This window comes from Mirounga angustirostris, unplaced genomic scaffold (genome assembly GCF_029215605.1).
Source record: "Mirounga angustirostris isolate CCGP_5_RB_7025 unplaced genomic scaffold, mMirAng1.0.hap1 SCAF_9, whole genome shotgun sequence".
In the NCBI taxonomy this organism is placed as follows: domain Eukaryota; kingdom Metazoa; phylum Chordata; class Mammalia; order Carnivora; family Phocidae; genus Mirounga; species Mirounga angustirostris.
The window spans coordinates 54,863,923-54,886,549 of record NW_026991717.1 but is presented as its reverse complement, the minus strand read 5'-3'; the positions used below and the strand labels follow the sequence as shown (position 1 = coordinate 54,886,549).

Sequence of the window (22,627 nt, the reverse complement as noted above, 5' to 3'; positions counted from 1 at the left end):
TTGTTTCAGGGGTACAGGTCTGTAATTCATCAGTCTTACACAATTCACAGTGCTCACCATAGTACTTACGCTCCCCAATGTCCATCACCCAGCCACCCCATCCCTCCCAACCCCCTCCACTCCAGCACCCCTCAGTTTGTTTCCTGAGATTAAGAGTCTCTTATGGTTTATCTCCCTCTCTGGTTTCATCTTGTTTCATTTTTTCCTCCCTTTCCCTACAAAATTCTCAAATTCCTCATATTAATGAGATCATATGATACTTGTCTTTCTCTGATTGACTTATTTCACTTAGCATAATACCCTCTAGTTCCATCCACATCGTTGCAAATGGCAAGATTTCATTTTTTTGATGGTTGCATAATATTCCATTGTATATATACATATATACCACATCTTCTTTATCCATTCATCTGTTGATGGACATCTAGGCTCTTTCCATAGTTTGGCTATTGTGGACATTGCTGCTATAAACATTAGGGTGCACGTGCTCCTTTGGATCACTACATTTGTATCTTTGGGGTAAATACCCAGTAGTGCAATTGCTGTGTTGTAGGCTAGCTCTATTTTCAACTTTTTGAGGAACCTCCATACTGTTTTCCAGAGTGGCTGCACCAGCTTGCATTCCCACCAACAGTGTAGGAGGGTTCCCCTTTCTCCACATCCTCGCCAACATCTGTCGTTTCCTGACTTGTTAACTTTAGACATTCTGACTGGTGTGAGGTGGTATCTCACTGAGGTTTTGATTTGGATTTCCCTGATGCCGAGCCATGTTGAGCACTTTTTCATGTGTCTGTTGGCCATTTGGATGTCTTCTTTGGAAAAATGTCTGTTCATGTCTTCTGCCCATTTGTTGATTGGATTCTTTGTTCTTTGGGTGTTGAGTTTGATGAGTTCTTTATAGATTTTGGATACTAGCCCTTTATCTGATATGTCATTTGCAAAAATCTTCTCCCATTCTGTCGGTTGTCTTTTGGTTTTGTTGACTGTTTCTTTTACTGTGCAAAAGCTTTTTATCTTGATGAAGTCCCAAGAGTTCATTTTTGCCCTTGCTTCCCTTGCCTTTGGCAATCTTTCTAGGAAGAAGTTGCTTCGGCTGAGGTCAAAGAGGTTGCTGCCTGTGTTCTCCTCTAGGATTTTGAGGGGTTCCTGTCTCACATTTAGGTCTTTCATCCATTTTGAGTCTATTTTTGTGTGTGGTGTAAGGAAATGGTCCAGCTTCATTCTTCTGCATGTGGCTGTCCAATTTTCCCAAAACCATTTGTTGAAGAGATTGTCTTTTTTCCATTGGATATTCTTTCCTGCTTTGTCAAAGATCAGTTGACCATAGAGTTGAGGGTCCATTTCTGTGCTCTCTCTTCTGTTCCATTGATCTATGTGTCTGTTTTTGTTCCAATACCCTACTATCTTGATGATTACAGCTTTGTAATGGAGCTTAAAGTCCAAAATTGTGATGCCACCAGCTTTACTTTTCTTTTTCAACATTCCTCTGGCAATTCGGGGTATTTTCTGGTTCCATACAAATTTTAGGATTATTTGTTCCATTTCTTTGAAAAAAGTTGATGGTATTTTGATAAGGATTGCATTAAATGTCTAGATTATTCCACATAGCATAGACATTTTCACAATATTTGTTCTTCCAATCCATGAGCATGGAAGGTTTTCCATTTCTTTGTGTCTTCCTCAATTTCTTTCATGAGTATTCTATAGTTTTCTGAGTACAGATCCTTTGCCTCTTTGGTTAGATTCATTCCTAGGTATCTTATGGTTTTGGGTGCAATTGTAAATGGAATCGACTCCTTAATTTCTCTTTCTTCTGTCTTGTTGTTGGTGTATAGAAATGCAAATGATTTTTGTGCACTGACTTTATATCCTGCTACTTTACTGAATTCCTGTATGAGTTCTAGCAGTTTTGGGGTGGAGTCTTTTGGGTTTTCCACATAAAGTATCATATCATCTGCAAAAAGTGAGAATTTCACTTCATTGTTATTTCTTTTTGTTGTCTGATTGCTGAGGCTAGGACTTGTAGTACTATGTTGAACAGAAGTGGTGAGAGTGGACATCCCTGCTGTGTTCCTGACCTTAGGGGGAAAAGCTCTCAGTTTTTCCCAGTTGAGTATGATATTTGCTGTGGGTTTTTTATAGATGGCTTTTATGATATTGAGGTATGTGCTCTCTATCCCTACACTGTGAAGAGTTTTAATCAAGAAAGGATGCTGTACTTTATCAAATGCTTTTTCCACATCTATTGAGAGGATCATATGGTTCTTGTTCTTTCTTTTGTTAATGTATTGTATCACATTGATTGATTTGTGGATGTTGAACCACACTTGCAGCCCAGGGATAAATCCCATCTGGTCATGGTGAATAATCCTTTTAATGTATTGTTGGATCCTATTGGCTAGTATTTTGGTGAGAATTTTTGAATCCATGTTCATCAGGGATATTGGTCTGTAAATCTTTTTGATGGGGTCTTTGTTTGGTTTTGGGATCAAGGTAATGGTGGCCTCATAAAATGAGTTTGGAAATTTTCCTTCCATTTCTATTTTTTGGAATAGCTTCAGAAGCATAGGTATTAATTCTTCTTGAAATGTTTGGTAGAATTCCCCTGGGAAGCCATCTGGCCCTGGGCTTTTGTTTTTTGGGAGATTTTTGATGACTGCTTCAATTTCCTTAGTGGTTATAGGTCTGTTCAGGTTTTCTATTTCTTCTTGGTTCAGTTTTGCTGGTTTATACATCTCTAGGAATGCATCCATTTCTTCCAGATTGTCTAATTTGCTGGCATATAGTTGCTCATAATATGTTCTTATAATTGTTTGTATTTCTTTGGTGTTGGTTGTGATCTCTCCTCTTTCATTCATGATTTTATTTATTTGGGTCCTTTCTCTTTTCTTTTTCATAAGTCTGGCCAGGGGTTTATCAATCTTATTTATTCCTTCAAAGAAAAATCTCCTAGTTTTGTTGATCAGTTCTACTGTTTTTTGGTTTCTATTTCATTGATTTCTGCCCTGATCTTTATTATTTCTCTTCTCCTGCTGGGTTTAGGCTATATTTGCTGTTCTTTCTCCAGCTCCTTTAGGTGTAGGGTTAGGTTGTGTATTTGAGACCTTTCTTGTTTCTTGAGAAAGGCTTGTATTGCTATATACTTTCCTCTTAGGACTACTTTTGCTGCATCCCAAAGGTTTTGAACAGTTATGTTTTCATTTTCATTTGTTTCCGTGAATTTTAAAAATTCTTCTTTAATTTCCTGGTTGACCCATTCATTCTTTAGTAGGATGCTCTTTAGCCTCCATGTATTTGAGTTCTTTCCAACTTTCCTCTTGTGATTGAGTTCTAGTTTCAAAGCATTGTGGTCTGAAAATATGCAGGGAATGATCCCAATCTTTTGGTACTGGTTGCGACCTGATTTGTGACCCAGGATGCGATCTATTCTGGAGAATGTTTCATGGATACTAGAGAAGAATGTATGTTCTGTTGCTTTTGGATGGAATGTTCTGAATATATCCATAAAGTCCATCTGGTTCAGTGTGTCATTTAAGGCCTTTATTTCCCTGTTAATCTTCTGCTTAGATGATCTGGCCATTTCAGTGAGGGGGGTGTAAAAGTCCCCTACTATTATTGTATTATTATCAATGTGTTTCTTTGATTTTTTTATTAATTGGCTTATATAACTGGCTGCTCCCATGTTAGAGGCACAGATATTTAAAATTGTTAGATTTTCTTGTTGGATAGACCCTTTAAGTATGATGTAGTGTTCTTTATCATCTCTTATTATAGTCTTTGGTTTAAAATCTAATTTGTCTGATATAAGGATTGCCACCCCAGCTTTCTTTTGGTGTCCATTAGCATGGTAAATCGTTTTCCAACCCTTCACTTTAAACCTGGTGGTGTCTTTGGGTCTAAAATGAGTCTCTTACAGACAGCACATTGATAGTTCTTGTTTTTTTTTATCCAATCTGATATCCTGTGTCTTTTGATTGGGGCATTTAGCCCATTTACATTCAGGGTGACTATTGAAAGATATGAATTTACTGCCATTGTATTGCCTGCAAGGTGACTGTTACTGTATATTGTCTGTGTTCCTTTCTGGTCTATGTTACTCTTAGGCTCTTTCTTTGCTTAGAGGATCCCTTTCAATATTTCTTATAGGACTGGTTTGGTGTTTGCAAATTCTTTTAGTTTTTGTTTGTCCCGGAAGCTTTTTATCTCTCCCTCTATTTTCAATGACAGACTAGCTGGATATAGTATTCTCGGCTGCATATTTTTGTCATTTAGTGCTCTGAATATATCATGCCAGTGTTTTCTGGCCTGCCAGATCTCTGTGGATAGGTCTGCTGCCAATCTAATGTTTCTACCGTTGTAGGTTACAGACCTTTTGTCCAGAGCTGCTTTCAGGATTTTCTCTTTGTCTCTGAGACTTGTAAGTTTTACTATTAGATGTTGGGGTAGTTGACCTATTTTTATTGATTTTGAGAGGGGTTCTCTGTGCCTCCTGGATTTTCATGCCTGTTTCCTTCCCCAAATTAGCAAAGTTCTCTGCTATAATTTGCTCCAATATACCTTCTGCCCCTCTCTCTCTTTCTTCTTCTTCTGGGATCCCAATTATTCTAATGTTGTTTTGCTTTATGGTATCACTTATCTCTCAAATTCTCCCCTCGTGATCCAGTAGTTGTTTATCTCTCTTTTTCTCAGCTTCTTTATTCTCCATCATTTGGTCTTCTATATCACTAATTCTCTCTTCTGCCTCTTTTATGCTAGCAGTTAGAGCCTCCATTTTTAATTGTACCTCATTAATAGCCTTTTTGATTTCGACTTGGTTAGATTTTAGTTCTTCTATTTCTCCAGAAAGGGATTCTCTAGTATATTCTATGCTTTTTTCAAGCCCAGCTAGTATCTTTATAAACGTCATTCTGAACTCTAGTTCTGACATCTTATTAATGTCTGTATTGATTAGGTCCTTGGCAGTCGGTACAGCATCTTGTTCTTTTTTTTGAGGTGAGTTTTTCCATCTTGTCATTTTGTCCAGAGGAGAATAGATGAATGAGGGAACAAAATGCTAAAAAAATGCTAAAAGGGTAACAACAACCCCAGAAAAATATACACTAGGCAAATCAGAAGAGACCCCGAACCAGGGGGAAATGAAAGGGGAAAAAAAAAAAAAGAATATGAGCAGGCTGGTGAAAATAACAGGGCCACACACTAGATTCTGGGAGGCAAGAAACTCCCTCCCAAAATTTTAAAGAAAGAAAAACATATATATACAAAAATAAGGGTAAATGCGACAAAGGGATGGAATATGAGTGTAAAGATGAAAAGTAAAAAAGATTTTAAAAAAGGAATTGATAATATAAGAAGTTGGTTGAGAAAAATTTTAAAAAATTTAAAAAAAAAGGAATGTGATCAGGCGGGGGACTAGGACAATGTCATACACTAGATTTAGGGTATATTTTGGTCTGTTAGAAGAAACTGTATCCCAAAATTTAAAGAAAGAAAAACTTATATATATACAAAAAGTAAGGTTAAAAACAAACCTGGGAATCTTTTTAAAATTCGGTTTTTACTTTATTAGGTCTGGGGCCTAACAACATCACAGGTATTGGTGATGCTACTAGTCTGTGGAATTGTCTTTTGAGTAACAAGGGGATAAATAACACAGACCTGCAACAGTTCCTTTCTAACAATGTGACTTTGAACCTGTGTCTTCAGCTATAAAATGGACAGTGAACACCAATGTCATAGGGTCACTGGAGGGGTAAGTGGGATTGTGAAGTGCTCAGCAACATTGAACTTAGAAAGGAGCACAGAACAGAGAGCAGAGAACATGGGGAGTAATGCTGGTAACTAATATACAAATTGTGCTATCTTCTCAATCCCATGACACTTTATATGTGTCATTAACTGTGGACTCTTTAAAGTGAATTGCTAATAAGAAGAGTGAATCATTTTCTATGTTCAGTTTCTGAGATTTCTCTTCTGAAAAACTACATTTCCAAATATTAATTTGCTTTAAATGATTGCCCATACAAACCCTACCTCCATAAACTTTACCTGAAAAAAACAAAAAGCCTGCAAATAAGACTCAAATGGCTCTTTTAAAATTATTGGATAAAGGTTTAAATCACCAGAGGTTGCATCATTATGGGTTATTATTTGAGAATTGTTTGACTTCCATAATATGAAGTTATTCTCAGAGGAGTATGATTAGAATAGAAACCAGATGTGTTTTTCAGGACTTTACTGAAAAAAAAAAAAAAAAAAAAGATAAACAAGTAGAATATTAATATAAGAATGACCTAAGGAGGTTTCCAGAAACTTGAAGCATAAGTATGACAGAAAAAGTGTACATGTGTGCATTTATGAGTGAGAAAGAGAAAGAGCAAGAGACAGAAAGAGAGAGGAAAAGAGAATAAAAAGTGTGGAGGAGAGGGGCACCTGGGTGGCTTAGTTGGTTAAGCATCTACCTCTTGCTCAGGTCATGATCCCAGGGTCCTGGAATTCAGCCTCACATCGGGCTCCCAGCTCAGTGGGGAGTCTGCTTCTCTCTCCCCCCACTCCGTGCTCTCTCACTCTCTCTCAAATAAATAAATAAATAAATAAATAAATAAAATCTTTAAAAAATATGGAGAAGAAAAATGCAGAGAGAAATGGGAGGAGGACAAATAGGTTAAGAAACAGTTTCAGAATTTAAAACACTACCAAGAAATTTGAAATCTCTGTAAGCATGTGGTATCACCAAGGAAATAGCATAATTTAATTTCAACTGTAAACTAAGAAAGTAAAAAGCAGGACAAGATGGTCTCTCAGTCTAAAGGGAATAAGTACTAATGAGATGAGGACCATTGTGGAAAGAAAAAAAAAAAATCCCCCTTTAAGCTTAAAATATGACATGATCTGGTTATAGTAAAATAATCCAGAATTTTTTTTTTATCCTTTATCTTCCTTTTCAAGGGGTAAAAAGAACAATAATGTTTCTGATGCTTTTGAGTTTGCTTCTTGGTTTTATATTTGATTATGTTAGGAATAAAGTATCCTTATTACCATAATATGTCAACATTCTGAGTGGAATAAAATGAAATGGAAGGCATGAAGGGAGGGAAGGGAGGAGTACATCATAAATAATTTCATTACCACTTATGACTTGTCTTTAATTAGCCCTTTAGTTGTACTAAGAACTAGAATTATCCTCTTTTAATTCTATTTATTGAAGGGAAAAATAATAAAGTGAATGTTATCCTAATAAAGCATCCTATCTTAGAATACTTTATTATTTTTTTAAGATTTTATTTCCAAATAATCTCTACTCCCAATGTGGAGCTTGAACCCACAACCCCAAGATCAAGAGTCACACACTCCACCAACTGAGCCAGCCAGGCACCCCAACATACTTTAAAATATAGTAAAACTTCATTCATTTAGAGTCCCTAAATTCAAAATTTGCTAGCATTCAAATTGAGTTTGGATTGAAATTTATCTTTTTGCTTTGCAGAAATTTCCCGGATAGTGCAAATTAATATGATAAATCAGTTATCACAGGAAATTTAAAAACATTTAAGAGAGAAAGCAATTTTCAGTACTTTCATATCCACATTTACAGAAGCTGATAAGCTATTTCCGTATTTGTCTTATGGATAAAATTAAACTAGGTAACAGTTTTATTTATTACAAATATAGTACTTGGCATTAATAAACAGTATTGCTTTTAAAGTATGCTATAATTTGGATTTTCACTAATTTAGCACCTTTCTAAATTCATGATACAATGTTTCCAACTTCCAAGCTACTTAGGCTAGGAAACCAAAGCTATAATCATGTGTAGCCAAAAAATTCTATTAGAAAGAAATCAGTCTTGTTTTATTGTTCTTTTGGCACTATCAAATGAATGATATAGTTGTCCTTTTGCCCCCAACCCCCAAATTAACCTATTTTCTTGCCATTAGGCAAAATTTTAGTTTTTAACATATTCTTTTTGTTGTGTAATCTACATGCTGATGTGAACTACTCCACTCCAACATTCCTCTATTAGCATATTTTTTTCTACAGAAGGAAATATAGACTATAGAAGCAATTTTCTTTTAAGTAAAATAATCAAAGAGGTACTAAGTATTAATTTTTTTTAAAATGCCAACATTGTTATTAAGAAACTTCTTTCTCAGTGTCACCAGAATTGACTGAACACTGTACCCTAACCTACATTTTGACAAATTTAAAACCCACTTATGGCTGAAATCAAAGAATAAAACTGTTTTAGGCTTTTACAATAACATAGCTTGAGTTCTGATCACTTCATGGGGCCTATGACATTTTGAGTGTCAGAGACATTCATAATTAGAAAAATGAGGGAGGATGGCCCTTAACATTTTTGTCAAAATACTTAATACTGCCATGAGAAAAACTTTCTTTTTGCACCAGAGTTCCTTAAAAAGAGATTCTGTTTCTACTTCCACATTTTTGTGGTAACTGATTTGCAAGATGCTTACTGGTTCTCATTGCAAGGGAGTAAGAGGTGCAGATCGCTCTGATCCAGACTGAGTAGAGTTTTGGTTTATACCATTCCTCTTAGATAGACTTTCCAACTGCCTGATTTTCCCATCCACTGCTCTCCCAAGCTTCCTTAGCTATGCAAAACGGCACTACTATTTATCCTGTTGCAAATGTCAGATATCTGGAATTGAATCTTGACTCCTTCTTGTCTCTCAGATTGGTTTCTTCTTGTTTCATTTTTTCCCTCTCTTCCCCTATGATTGAGGAGGATTTCTTCTCTGTTAGTCCCTTTCCCTACCAAGAAGAGAAGTGGGGAGGAAGTGTATCTCCCTTCACCCCAAATCTAGTGAGAGAGTAGTGTTTGAGAAATATTGAGGACCACAGAGGATGTTGGGAACAGAAGATTTTATATGAGAAAAAGAAGACTACAGTTTTATTCAGGAAAAATGGGGGTGTTACTGAGGACTTTTGTGCAGAAAAATAACATGATTACAACTGTGCTTTAGAAAGATTAACCTGATAGCAATGCATAAAATGGGTTGGAGGTCGGAAGGAGGAGATGCAAGGAGGTGACTTAGAAATAGAGTTGACATGAGAAAAAACAATTACTTGCCTTAGGATATGAAGGTGATAACTGATAGAAACAGGTGTGGAAGAAGTTGTGGTGGTAGAATTGATAACTTTTGGAATTGATTAGATGAAGAAGGAGGACTAAGTATGACTAAATTAATATTAAATACCATCAAGAGGAAAACTTGAGTAATATTTAAAGATAGCAAGAATGTTTAGCTTGAAGAGAAGCCTAAGGAGAAGTATTAATGCCCTTTCTCTTATGCATGAGTTATTTTGTTAGCTACAGGTTTATAAGAACCTATAATTTAATGGATACCTGGCTTTTCATGGATGTATCTTTATACTAAAATTGTTGAACTCCATTAACAGTCTTCTCTTTCTTTGCTATCATAATTATCTTTATTCTGCCTCCTTCCGCTACTTTTGAAAAGTTCATCTGCTGTTGGGGTGCCTGGGTGGCAAAGTCAGTTGGGTGGCCGACTTTTGGTTTTAGCTCAGGTTGTGATCTCATGGTCAAGATATTGATCACTCAGCTAGGAGTTTGCTTGAGTTTCTCTCTCCTTCTCCCTCTGTCTCTCCCCCTCCACTCTCACCATGTGTGCGCACTCTCTCTCTCAAATAAATAAATAAATCTTAAAAAAAAAAAGTTCATTTGCTGCTAAAAAGTACTGGTTTTAAAGCTAATGAATTAAAAAAATAAACCAACTTTGTTATTAACACAATGACATTTATGAAATATTTTTAAAAATTTTTGTTGCTAGTTTTACCCCATATTTTGCTGCCTTGCTATGTAGACAATGAATATGGAGCCAAAGAATGACAACTTAAAGCAAAGAATGTAATAACCCTAATTGCACAGGGTCTTTGTTGTTTTTCATGATATTCTCCTAGGGGTGAAGCAAAATTCTCTCCCTACCCATTATAATGCTTTTCAACTGTTAGAGTGGCACTATTTTAAAAGTAGGCACTAATGTATAGCACTGAATCAAGGAGACAGATTCTTTGTAAAGTTAAGCATTAATTTAAGTGGAGTCAAGCCAATTAAGAGTGAACTGCATAATATAACTTCTATATAGAAATTTCCAAATTGAAAAAATAAAGAACTAATAACTCTAGAGATCTTGCTCTAGGTCTAAACTTGCATTGCAATTCAGAAAAGTAATAATATATTTTGAAGAACTTTAACTTTAGATTAGCATTTCAGAGAACTTTTTATAAATATTAAATTAAATAAAACAAACTTTTATAGACAAAGACACAAAAAGTCAAGTTACATTTGTAAACTGAGATATTTATATGGTTGAGTCATAGGCACACCACAATTTTGAACATATGACTCAGACTCTGTACCTTATATACAATTAGTTTTAAAATGTTAGGGCATTATGCCAAGAATAACCACAAAGTTTACATGACTGAGGATTTATAGGGACCCCAGCCTTGCTCATTTACTTTTGAGATTTTACTCCCGAGTTTAAACCACTGTCTTTGCCCAGGTCCATCAGGTTTGGAGCAGACACACCTATACTTCAACTTCCTATTACACTTAGAATAACCCAAAACTCCTATTACCATGACCTTCAAAGTTCTTTAGGATCTGGCCTCTGCCTACTTTTTCAGTTTCATTTGTATCTCACTATTCTCCCCATTGCTCATGGACTTCATATACATTGGCTTTCTTTCAGTTCTTCGAAGTTCCAGGAAGCTTAAAATTTACCTCCCCAGACAGGACTTTTCTACTTAAAGTAGGTCCCTCTACTCATTTACCCCTATCTCCTTGAATATCTTCTTTGCATCCTAATATCCACCCCCAATTTACACCACAGATTTATGTGTTTATGTTTGTTCCCTCACTGGAATGCATACTCTGTAAGGTCAGAGTATTCTCCTGGAATATTCCTTCCAGAGTATTCACCATTGTATCTCCAAAACTCTAGGACAACATCTGGTACCAAGTAGCTATTTGATAAATATTTGTTTAGTGAGTAGATCAAGGAAGTAAGTAATATTGGTTGTATGGCATAATCCAAAGTTGGGGCTAAATTTATGGAATGGAAAAAAAAATTATGGAAGAGACTGACAGAAAAGATGAAGATAAATCCATAGTGTGTACTAGCTGTGGGAATATAGTAGAAGTAGGTCTTGTACCATAATCTCAAATATGCAAGAAATAACATATAAATTATGTTTATAAATCAACCTTGTTTCAACTTTGAGAATGTTACCCCCCAGGTTGGTAAAAAACTTAACCTCCATTGTTCCTGGGTTACCCTCTTCTGCCTCAAGATGGGGTAGGATTCAGAGACAAGGCAAAGCCCTCTGGTTTTTGAGTCATTTGTCTACTCTTGTTCCTTCTGGGTGTTCCCTGACTCTGCTCACACAGTTCCTTCAGGTATGGGCCTCCTGCTGCTTTGAGATTTCTTTTCGAAACAAGGGAAATCTTTGAGGGGTGCTTAGGGCCCCATCTGTTTAGACACATGAGGCAGTCCTTACTCTCTGGAGTTTGCTGCTTCTGCTTGTGTGCTACAGTGTTTCCAGAAATATAGGAGCTTGGCTCCCCAAGTAGACTTCTCTATGCTCCTTTCACAGTACTTAGCACAATACTGTGAGGTGGATTCAGGCTTTATACAACTCAGGAAGTGTATGTGACATTTTTCCTCCCCCATCTTTCCTTTCCAATTACAAAGTTTGGCTATCTTTTTGAAAATATGAAGAATAGAAAAAACAAGATAAATGAACATAATTTAATATTACATAAACTTATTCCTGATCATGCACCCTTTTGCTTAACATACTCTAATAGCTTCTTATTGCTTTTAGGGTGAAGATCAGACTCCCTAACATAGCACAACAGGATCCTGCCTGCCTCTCCCGCCTCTCCATGCACCGCAGTCCTTTTCATTTCCTTTAATAAAACCATACTGGTGTTTCATCATTGAAAAAACATGTTCTCTTTAAATACAGGGTCTTTGTACATTTATAGGTACCTGTTCACCTGCTTAATTCCCACTCACCCTTTAAATTGCAGCTTTACTGGCATTACTGCAGGGAAAGTTTCCCTACTGCCACCTGTTGTGGACACTCATAGCACCATGTAACTTTTCTATATAGTACTTCCTGATGGTGACTTTCTCTCATAAGATGAAAAATGGACAGAAGACATGAACAAACATTTCTCCAAAGAAGACATCCAGATGGCCAACAGACACATGAAAAAATGCTCAACATCACTCAGTATCAGGGAACTACAAATAAAAACCACAATGAGATACCAACTCACAGCAGTCAGAATGGTTAAAATTAACAAGTCAGGAAAAAACAAATGTTGGTGAAGATGCGGAAAACAGGGAACCCTCTTATACTGCTGGTGGGAATGCAAGCTGGTACAGCCACTCTGGAAAACAGTATGGAGGTTCCTTAAAAAAACTACCCTATGACCCAGCAATTGCACTAGTAGGTATTTACCCAAAGGATACAAACATAGTGATCCAAAAGGGCACCTGTACCCCAATGTTTATAGCAGCAATGTCCACAATAGCCAAATTATGGAAAGAACCCAGATGTCCATCAACAGATGAATGGATAAAGAAGATGTGGTATCTATATACAATGGAATATTACTCAGCCTTCAAAAATGAAATCTTACCATATGCAACGATGTGGATGGAACTAGAGGGTATTATGCTAAGCGAAATAAGTCAATCAGAGAAAGACAATTATCATCTGATGTCACTCATATGTGGAATTTAAGAAGCAAAACAGAGGATCATAGGGGAAGGGAGGGAAAAATAAAATAAGATGAAATCAGAGAGGGAGAAAAACCACAAGAGACTCTTAGTTACAGGATACAAACTGAGGGTTGCTGGAGTGGAGGTGGTGGGGGGATGGGGTAACTGGGTGATGGGCAGAAAGGAGGGCATGTGATGTAATGAGCACTGGGTGTTATATGCAACTGATGAATCACTGAGCTCTGCCTCTGAAACTAAAAATACATTATATGTTAATTAATTGAATTTAAATAAAATAAAATTTTAAAAAACCCCAGAGTGTTACCCCATCTAGAGATACCTAAAGATACTCTTGGTTTCTGGAGAATACTTCTTAAAGTATAAGTATAATAAGGGCATAAATGAAGTCTTCATTACAGCTGTGGTGTTAGTGAAACAGGTTGTGGGCCTATCTTGAATTAATTATTTTCCATTAGGAAAACGGATAATCAAAAGTTAGTTTTATTTATTTATTTATTTATTTTTAATTTTTCTTTAAAAGATTTTATTTATTTATTTGTCAGAGAGAGTGCGCGCGAGAGCATGAGCAGGGGGAGGGGCAGAGGGAGAAGCAGGCTCCCCGCTGAGCAAGGAGCCGTAAGTGGGACTCGGAAATGGGACTCGGTCCCAGGACTCCGGGATTATGACCTGAGCCGAAGGCAGATGCTTAATCAATTGAGCCACTCAGGCGTCCTGATAATCAAAAGATTTAAATATAGTTCCCTTGTTGAGAAGCCACTTGTTAATATTATGGGGATTATATTTTCAAATCACAGAGTACAATAGCATCTAATGAACTTAAAGTGAATAGATCACAGTTTTGTGCTTTGTTTCCAATTTTACAGTTAACCCTATAGAGCAGATTTTAAGGAGGCTCTAGCAGTCTTTATCAACAAAGTATCCATTTCTCTTAAGTCTTGAGCATTTAAATTAGTGAATTTTGACTTTTAATCTATTGATTCCTTAGTTTAAAATCTGTATGGTCAGTGTGGAACATATGGATTTAGTAGCTCTTGAATATCTTTACATGTGAACTGTTAATAATTTTCACTTCTTTAGAGAGAATATCCAAGTTCTAGGAGTTCTGACACTGCTCCTTATTGTTGCCTGTAGGGCTATGATTCAGAACACAGTAGCATCATACTTTCTTTCCCTTCTCCTCTTCCTCCTTTTGGAGAAATACATGGTAGAGTATTTTAGAGTGACCTATTCAACAGATGAAATTAGAGAAGGGCCCACCCTCCTCTGTTCTAGTAAACTTATAAATTTCAAAATCTGGTGCCCAAAGAGTAACTCGGTACATTTAGACTATTCCATGTTCTTGAGTCTGTTCCCCAAAAGCATAGAAATCACATACACTATAATCTGAGTGAAAGGACTTAATTTTCTTTTCCTATTTGGTCTATATGCACCACCTGGTGGTAAAATAGTGCATTTCAAGTGGTGTGTGTGTGTGTGTGTGTGTGTGTGTGTTGGGGGTATTAACATGGGAAAGAGAATTTCAAAAAACATTCCTAAATATCGATTTAGATTTATAATGCAATTATTTTGCAGCAAATATCTAATAAAACACTAGAACACTACTATATATATAATGCCAGAATAGGAAGTAAAGGAGAGAATAACTCATGTTGGAAACTACAATAGCTTTCTCTTATTTACGTTAACTATAGCTCTTATAATTCCATCCTTACATAAACATTTATTTATTGTGCTAATGTTCTTATTGAGGCAAGAGTCAAACACTGATAACCAGTGTAAAACCATTTTCTTTATTTTTAATTTTCAAGGATTATAATCTTTAAAAGTATGCAATCTCTTCCTTATATTAGTAGTTAGTACAAGTCAAAGTCACAGAATTTTAAAACTACAAGGCACCATAGAATCATTTAGACTAATGCACTAATTTTACAAATGTAGTAGCTGAGACTCAGAAATGCCAAGTGACTCGCCCAAAGTCATACTGGTAATTAGTGGCTCAGCTCAAATAAGAAACTAGGTCTTCTCACTTTCAGTCTAGGAATATAAAATCTAAAAATTATACTCATATACCATGGTAAAATACCTCTGTATGAAAAGATACGCACTTAACTTGGCCACATAGTGCTTTAGAACACTAAGATGTGAGTGTAATGTAATGTAATGTAATTAACACAGGCTAGTTTTGTTCTAAAATTCTGAGTGCAAAGAAGTAACAGTAGAAATGCACATATCATAAAGCTATGGAAAAGGTTTTCTAACTAGCAAAAATCCCTTTTATATATGTTCAAAAGAATATTTTTAAACTTATATACAACTCCGATGTTGTAAAGATGGTGTAAAAAATTCCCTTTCCCCTTTTAACTGCTTCAGAATCAGAGATCTGTTTCTACAAAGTAGGTATCCACTGGTAGATTTAGGCATAAACCATGTTCATAGCTCCCTCTCATGACCATTGAATGAATACTATATAAGCCTCCTTTATTCTTGCTGTTGTATTCAACTAACAGCTCACTGGTTAAGTTTTAATTGCTTCCAATGAGGTCAGCAAAGGTATTTATCGAAAAGCCCTGAATAAAAAGGCTCCACACACACACACACACAAGCATACACGCGCTCACACAGAGAGAAAATCCTCTTGCCTGTTGATTTATGGAAACAATTATGATTCTGCTGGAGAATTTCTCAGCTGAAAAATAGTTTGTAGCTACAGTAGAGAGGCTCAAGTTGCACAAGGCAGACAGCAGCCATGGAATTCTTGTGTATCCAGCTGTTATCAACAGAACAAGTAAGTTACTATTATTTGTCTTTAAAAATAATGCTGAATGGTAGTTTACTTCTTTCTCTGGTTTTAGTGCTGAGGAGAAAAGTAAAGTTACCAGACTTTTGAGCCATGTAATTATCTATAGTAATTATGCTTGTAGAACTTACATAAAGATAAGGTTGACGTTTTCCAGACAATACTGGCATTTAACTTGAGAAATGTGGGTAGTTCAGGAGAAAATAATTGATTAACCACAAACATAAAAGCATACAATAAACAAATCTAGGGAAAGCATTTATACTTTGTTAATAGTGATTTCAGGACTTAATTTAAATCAGTAGCTCTAACTGCGAATGTTTCTTACCAAATAGCAACCTGAATAAATGGTACAATCATAGTCTGATTTGTCTCTAGTAATGTATAACTTTTATAAATCTACATAGAGAGAGATGAAGATGTTGACATCCTCTGTGAAGGCTGTTTTAAATGTGCCTTCACAGTACAAACTGCACTGTTGTTATAATACTCTTTACCCACTGAAATTTATACATACAATTTTTCATCTTCCCCTCCCCTCCCTTCCCTATTCTTAATCTCTCATTGCAAACAGAAGTCAAGTAGTAAACAGTGTCGCAGCAACTGAGCTTATTACAACCTGTTTTTATAAGGAAATACCAACAGAGAGTTATTTAAGGAGGAATCCTGTATTGTTATCAGGAACTAAAAGGATAAGGATAACAATTTGGATAAAAACAACTACTCTTTCTTAAATCAATCTACAATTCACAGATAGGAAGAGGTCAATGACCTAGGAGCAACAATCAACTCAAGATTTAATTTTCATTATGTTATTCATGAACACCCGGAGTACTACACTATAATGCGCAAATGGATACTGACATGGATCCTGCCAACTTTGCTCTACAGATCATGCTTTCACATTATCTGTCTAGTGGGCACTATATCTTTAGCTTGCAATGACATGACTCCAGAGCAAATGGCTACAAATGTGAACTGTTCCAGCCCTGAGCGACATACAAGAAGTTATGATTACATGGAAGGAGGGGATATAAGAGTGAGAAGACTCTTCTGTCGAACACAGTGGTATCTGAGGATTGATAAACGAGGCAAAGTCAAAGGAACCCAAGAGATGAAGAACAGTTACAGTAAGTAATGTCCTTTATTTATAGCACTGCGTATAAACCTTAATCTGTGAAAGAATCATTTTTCAAGTGACAGGCTTTCTTAGTTTCTTTTTTTTGGAAAAAAAAATTAACCATCATCTTTTAATTTCTCTAAATTGGGATCATTGGATTATGTTTCCAAAAATATCTACTGTAACATGTCAAATCTACTAATATTATAGTTGGAACTGATAACCCAAGCCAATTTGAAAATATAATCCCAATGTCCTAAACTCAAAATGCTTATAAGCTAAGCAAAATGTAAATGATATTATTCACACTGAAATGGGACTCACTGTCTTCTAGCAAAACTCATTAGGAACTCTAAAATAGTACTTGGTAAATGCTCATCAAAAGCTACTCATTAGTGTGAGGCACAGAAAATTTATTTCAAAAAGTAATTTGATTTTCTTTGAAACAATATTTCTGTGGTGTGAAATACTTAATCTGTGCTCAAAAATGCATTCAGTGACTTGTGCAATTGTGTACAGTTATAAAATAGAAGGGAACCTGTGGTATCCTCATCTGTTCACATCATAATGAGTTTGTATTAGATTGTTTATTTACCTAACAAAAAATAGGTTCTTCCTAACATTTTCTTTAAATCTTCTATGCCATAGTTTTATGTTACCTTAAGAGAAATGTAAATGTGAAGGAGGAAATAAAAGTGAATTGGAAGAGATGTCCATGATTCTGTTAGTGTACCTTACATTTTCTCCAAAAATCAGTTATTTTTTTTCATGTTAAAATATCAGGGTTGGACTTACTATTTAGCAGTTATGATTAATAAACAATTTCAATAGTTTTAAATTTAATGGGGTAAAATACTCAGCATAGGTAGTAAGAATTTAAAATTCCTGAATGAAAATCAATTTTGTTTGTATTACTAGCACTTGAACAATATTATTATATCATCTTATAATATTAAGTATGTTAAAGTCAATTGAAAAAGAAGGCATGGGGTTGATGGTGTAAACATTTGCTTCAGTACTTGCAGTACATTTTACTTGCAGTGAGTACTTGAAACTTTTGTTGCTTGTTTAATGAATGATTTTTAGGCTTCTTAATTAATGAACCAATGAGTGGGAATTTGGGGAATTATGTTTCCAATATGTAAATAAGAGGATCTTCTTTGTAACTATAATTGACATAGAATGCTAAGGCCATCTTAATGGATTATTAACAACTATAGTTTAATTATTACTGTTATTAATAAAATTATCATATTAGTCTTAGAATATTGTTCTGATTATACTAAAGTTTAGGTAAAGAAGTAACTATTTGGAGGAAGGTTTTGTGGATAATCACTCCTATGTGAGCAACAGAATTTGGATTATAATCAATTTTTAAAAAAATTATTGAGATTTATCATGGATAATGGAACCTGGTAGAGGAGACAGAACCCAGGTGGAAGTTAAGACACATAGGTCTAATATCTGTCTGTGAATAATTCTGGAACAATTTTTAATTCTTTCCAATTCTTGGTTTTTTCATCTCCAAGATGTGGGATATGTACAGATGATCTCCTATATACCTTCTAGTTCTTACAGTCTATTCTATTCTAATCCATAGAATATAACACATAAATGTGAACAAATCTAAGTACTCATTATATAATACCACATACTTTAAATGAGATAGGTGAATATTATCTCAAGGATAAATGAGCTGTCAGAACAAATTTGAAATTGTAGCAATATGGTTATCAAACCTAAGCACTGTAGAATTCTTCTGTATGCCAACTAATTCCTTTTGAATGCTTCTGTCAAATAATGAAAAGTGAAAAATTAGATGTAAAATCCAGTGAAAATGAACAGTATGCATAATAATTTGGGATGGAAAATATCTACAATTGGGACACATTCACATATGTGTTTTATTTTGTGTTAAAATTTCTTGAAACCATGAAACTCAGGTGTTTGTAAGCATACACAAGATGCCAAACTTATTTTATAGTTTGAAACACAATTTAGCATTAACCTTGAGTAACCATAAAGCCAATTTGGTACACCATTCCTCCTCTACTCTAATTCTACAGTAAAAACGAAAGAGAGAGAGAGAGAAAGAAAGAAATTCATTCTATATCATTCATCAGAATGTCACAATAGCAATGTACTTCAAGACAGGATATATATTATATAAATAGTTTTCACTTCTATAAGCTTTTTTCATAGACTGTATATATAAGTATACTTTCTTGATATGGTGAATTCTCCTGGAAAGAGAAACTTTCAATGGGATGCTTTAAGTAAACCCTAAAACCCTTGTCAGGGTGTGTTGCTATCCTATTGAGGAAGGAGCCAGTCAAGCTTCATCATAGTTAAAAAGAAGCTAATTCACAGTTGTCTATTAGGAAATCCTAACATAAAAAGGAAATGCTTCATTGAAAAATAAATGATGGAGAATAACTTATTAGAAGAGAATTCTGGTAGTCATTTCCTATTATTTCTGGGGCACCCTTACTAATTTTAAGTGTGAATGCCCCACACATAAAATGTGCAAATTGACACATGTGAAGTTGAAGCTACTATATCCAGGTACAAAGAAAGTGCTCAACAAAATTTGTTTAAGAAGTCAAAGAAGAACAAAAAACTTGAAATTATAAATATGAAAACTATTTACATTCCTCAATCATTAATTGAATGAATGAACAAATGAACAAAAGATATTTCCTTCCTATTTTTAAAATGAGAGTAAAAGGTTATTGATTTGTCTACTAGAGTGAAATGCAGCAGAGTTCAGGAAGTTTGACAGATCAGAATCAAACTCTGCATTTCATTTTCAGTATTCTGATGCCTTAAATGTGTTCAGTGGTTGTTGAACACCTTTCTTTGGAGGTCTTTTAAGATGGTATAGATTTAAATGTCTTAGATCATAAAATTTTGCATGAAAAGTTAGATGTTAGCTTGTGTGAGACATAGTTTTCTCTGCATTACCAGGAGAAGGTCCCCCCTCCATTCTTATGGCTTTGCTTTGAATGAAGGGAAAAGTTACCTGATGAAATGAATAGGTTTTGAAGGACTGCTTACTTACTAACGGAAGGATAACTTCTTTAGAAAAATGTGACTTATAAGACATTGCTAAGATAATGGACTGGAGTGAGTAGAAGAGGTAAAAAATCTGTATATATAATTCTGTTTCCAGAAACTTGGGCTGGGGTAGATAGATGGAGGGCCTAGGGGAAGAGAAGGGGAGTGGTAGGGAGGTGGATATGATAGCTCATGTCTCATATCATTAGGGAATTAAAAAATTACTTAAGCTATCCTGAGTTGTGAGGACCTCACTTCAGTCTTTTTTTAAAATTAATTTAAGTTAATTTTATTTTATTATGTTAGTCACCATACATTACATCATTAGTTTTCACTTCCGTCTTAATTATGGTGTTGTCTTGTGAAATATTTTAAATTTAGATTAGAATGAGTAAATTGCAGAAAAAGCACACCAAGGAACCCAACAAAAATAAGACTTGTACTAATAGACATGTAAGACCCGACTATGTAAATGTAGGAATTCACAAGAGGCCAGGAGATGCTGGACCACATTACTGACACTGAGGGAAGAGAAGCTGTTACTGAAGAACTGGTCCTCAGATTACATACTATTCTCACCCGGGAGGCAAGAAAGCCTGTCCTCTCTGGTGGTTCCACATTTGGCCTTACAGTAGGTTTGCGAGTGACAAAACTGGAACGTAACCTGAACTAATAATAAGGGCAATAAAAGCATAACATGCCCTTCTAAAATGAAATAAATATTCATGTTCTCTGCAGAAGGAGAGCATTAATAACATCTTAAAGGGATTGGTAATGGATGGTCAGCACTTCCACTGTTGTCATCAGAGCTCTCCCCTTGGGGAAGGGCGAGAGGGTGAATTTAGATAATTTTTGGACCAGGCACTCCATCAACAGACAGAGTCAATCACTCCACACCTGACAGAAATAACACTGCTGTTTAAGCTGGGAATTGAGGTGCCAAGTGAGAGATGGCAGCAGTGCGCTGGGCAACTGACAGCTGCCCTGAGAGACAGATGTGGAACAAAGAACTCAGTCCCTCGAGACGATTTTCTTGCTTTTGGGATCCAATTACTAAAAAATTTTGCTCTTCCCAACCATGGTCAGTATCACCCATTTCCTTTAAGAAGAAATCCTTAATTGTGATAAGCCACTGACTCAAGCAAAAGCATGCCTCACTTATTAGAATTAAGCATTGTAAGGCCCATAGCAAGAAAAGGGTTAGCCATTCTGAAAACTAGCCAATGATTTGGCAATATTCTTTTTTGGATTGTTAGACTGTGACGGGATATGGCCTAACAATTGGCAAAAAGCAAATAAACACAGTGTTGTGGGATTTGACTTTGGCCACAAAATCTTCAGCAACCCAATTGTCAACAATTCTTTGGATAAGATCCTACTCAGCAATAATCTCTGCTAGTAGCTAGCAAACATACATACCACCTCTAAATATGGAGATGGTAAACTTGCTTATGCTCCAAACAGCTCTTAGCAAGTTACATAAAAGAATAATAATTCACATTATCAAAACAAAAATAAGAAAACCAGGGCAACCCCACCTTAAAAAAAGAGACAATGAGAAACATATCTATGGAATTGAACCAAAATCCTAGCATTACTGACAAAATGCAATCCTGTAGAACTGGCGACCTACATTCCCTTAAGTAAGTTGTCAAGGCTTTAAATTATGGAAGACGGATAAATTGCTGGGGAGCAGATTTGGAAATATTACCTATTCTTTGAGAATTCTAATAATAAAGATTACTTTTCATTGTATAGTTTTCCTCTTTTTTTTTTTTTTTGGCTAATACAAGTGTCTGGCACTTACAAAGTACACATAATTTATTGCCCAGGTGCATCTCTTATTTATTTTGTAAATCCTCATCTGAACTGACCATGACTTTCTTTTCTATACCAATCCAGAGCATCTGAACATATATTTTCCCTTTTGACTCAGCTGTATTAGAACTCTTTAGCCTACAGTTTTAGAGCATTCAGAGACCCAAGTGAATTGGAGAGAATGCAAGAAGCCAGCTTTCAGTCAGCCAGGTTCCCTTTCCTAGGTTTTGCTATTACTCAGCCTTGGCTAAATACTGTAATCAGCTAGGGAACTTCAAAAAAATACTGATGCCTGGTCCCACCCACAAAGACTCTCATTAAATTGATATGAGGTGCAGCCTGGGCACCAGGAATTTAAAAATTTCCTCAGATAATTCTGAAATGCTGCCCAAACTGAGAACCACTGGATCACATTAGAGGATCACATTCGATTATTGAGAAACCACAGTCCAATTAAATCAGAATCCTGAGAAGGTGGGGAAGACTCAGGCATCAGTGTTCGTTAACACTTTCTAGTGATTTTACTATGCAGAAATGTTAAAAGCCATTATTCAATGGGACCAAGGGTTCTATTTCAGCCTGGATCCCCTCATGTCCCAGGAATGTTTCAGAGCCCTTAGACAGCTCCTTAGTTAACTTATACCCTGGAGGATTTCAAAATGGGTTTATCAGGAATGACTCCGAATTATGCATTGAGGAAGTTCTTCTGGGTCCAGTTGACCTCTCTGACAAATCTCAGTGGCTCCAACATTTGGAGAACTGGCCTGGAAATGCATGTGATGACAGCTCTGTAGCTACTATGTAAGAAGGCTTCTTTGGCAAATGAGTTCATTGCAGGGAAGGTCCTGTGCCACAGTCTCACAATGTCAGGCAGGTCTGAATCTCTTCTGACACTTCCAAGTGGTGCTACAGCAGGGCCCCTGGAGTACAGACATCAGTGCCAGCTTACCTGGCACTTAAGTGAGCCACTTATGACTATGAATACAGATGCCCCCAAATCAGGGTCTCATCTCCTATGGCCACCCCACAGAGTTC

The 22,627-nt window shown here is 35.8% G+C and overlaps 2 protein-coding genes across 6 annotated transcripts in view; one reads left to right on the top strand and one right to left on the bottom strand.

Annotated features, from left to right (window-relative positions):
• Positions 1-22,627, bottom strand: part of FAM227B (family with sequence similarity 227 member B) — a 213,309-nt gene that overhangs the window by 58,984 nt on the left and 131,698 nt on the right. The gene's annotated exons all lie outside the window — the stretch shown is intronic.
• Positions 15,252-22,627, top strand: part of FGF7 (fibroblast growth factor 7) — a 51,930-nt gene continuing 44,554 nt past the window's right edge. The window contains exons 1-2 of one of the 4 annotated variants that reach the window (XM_045900121.3): positions 15,252-15,585; positions 16,351-16,727. In XM_045900121.3, coding sequence (XP_045756077.1) covers positions 16,442-16,727 — 286 coding nt within the window. In that variant the 5' untranslated portion in view covers positions 15,252-15,585; positions 16,351-16,441. Of the gene's footprint in view, positions 15,586-16,171; positions 16,728-22,627 lie in introns of all 4 variants that reach the window. The other 3 variants (XM_045900120.3, XM_045900122.3, XM_045900123.3) reach the window with 3 other exon arrangements.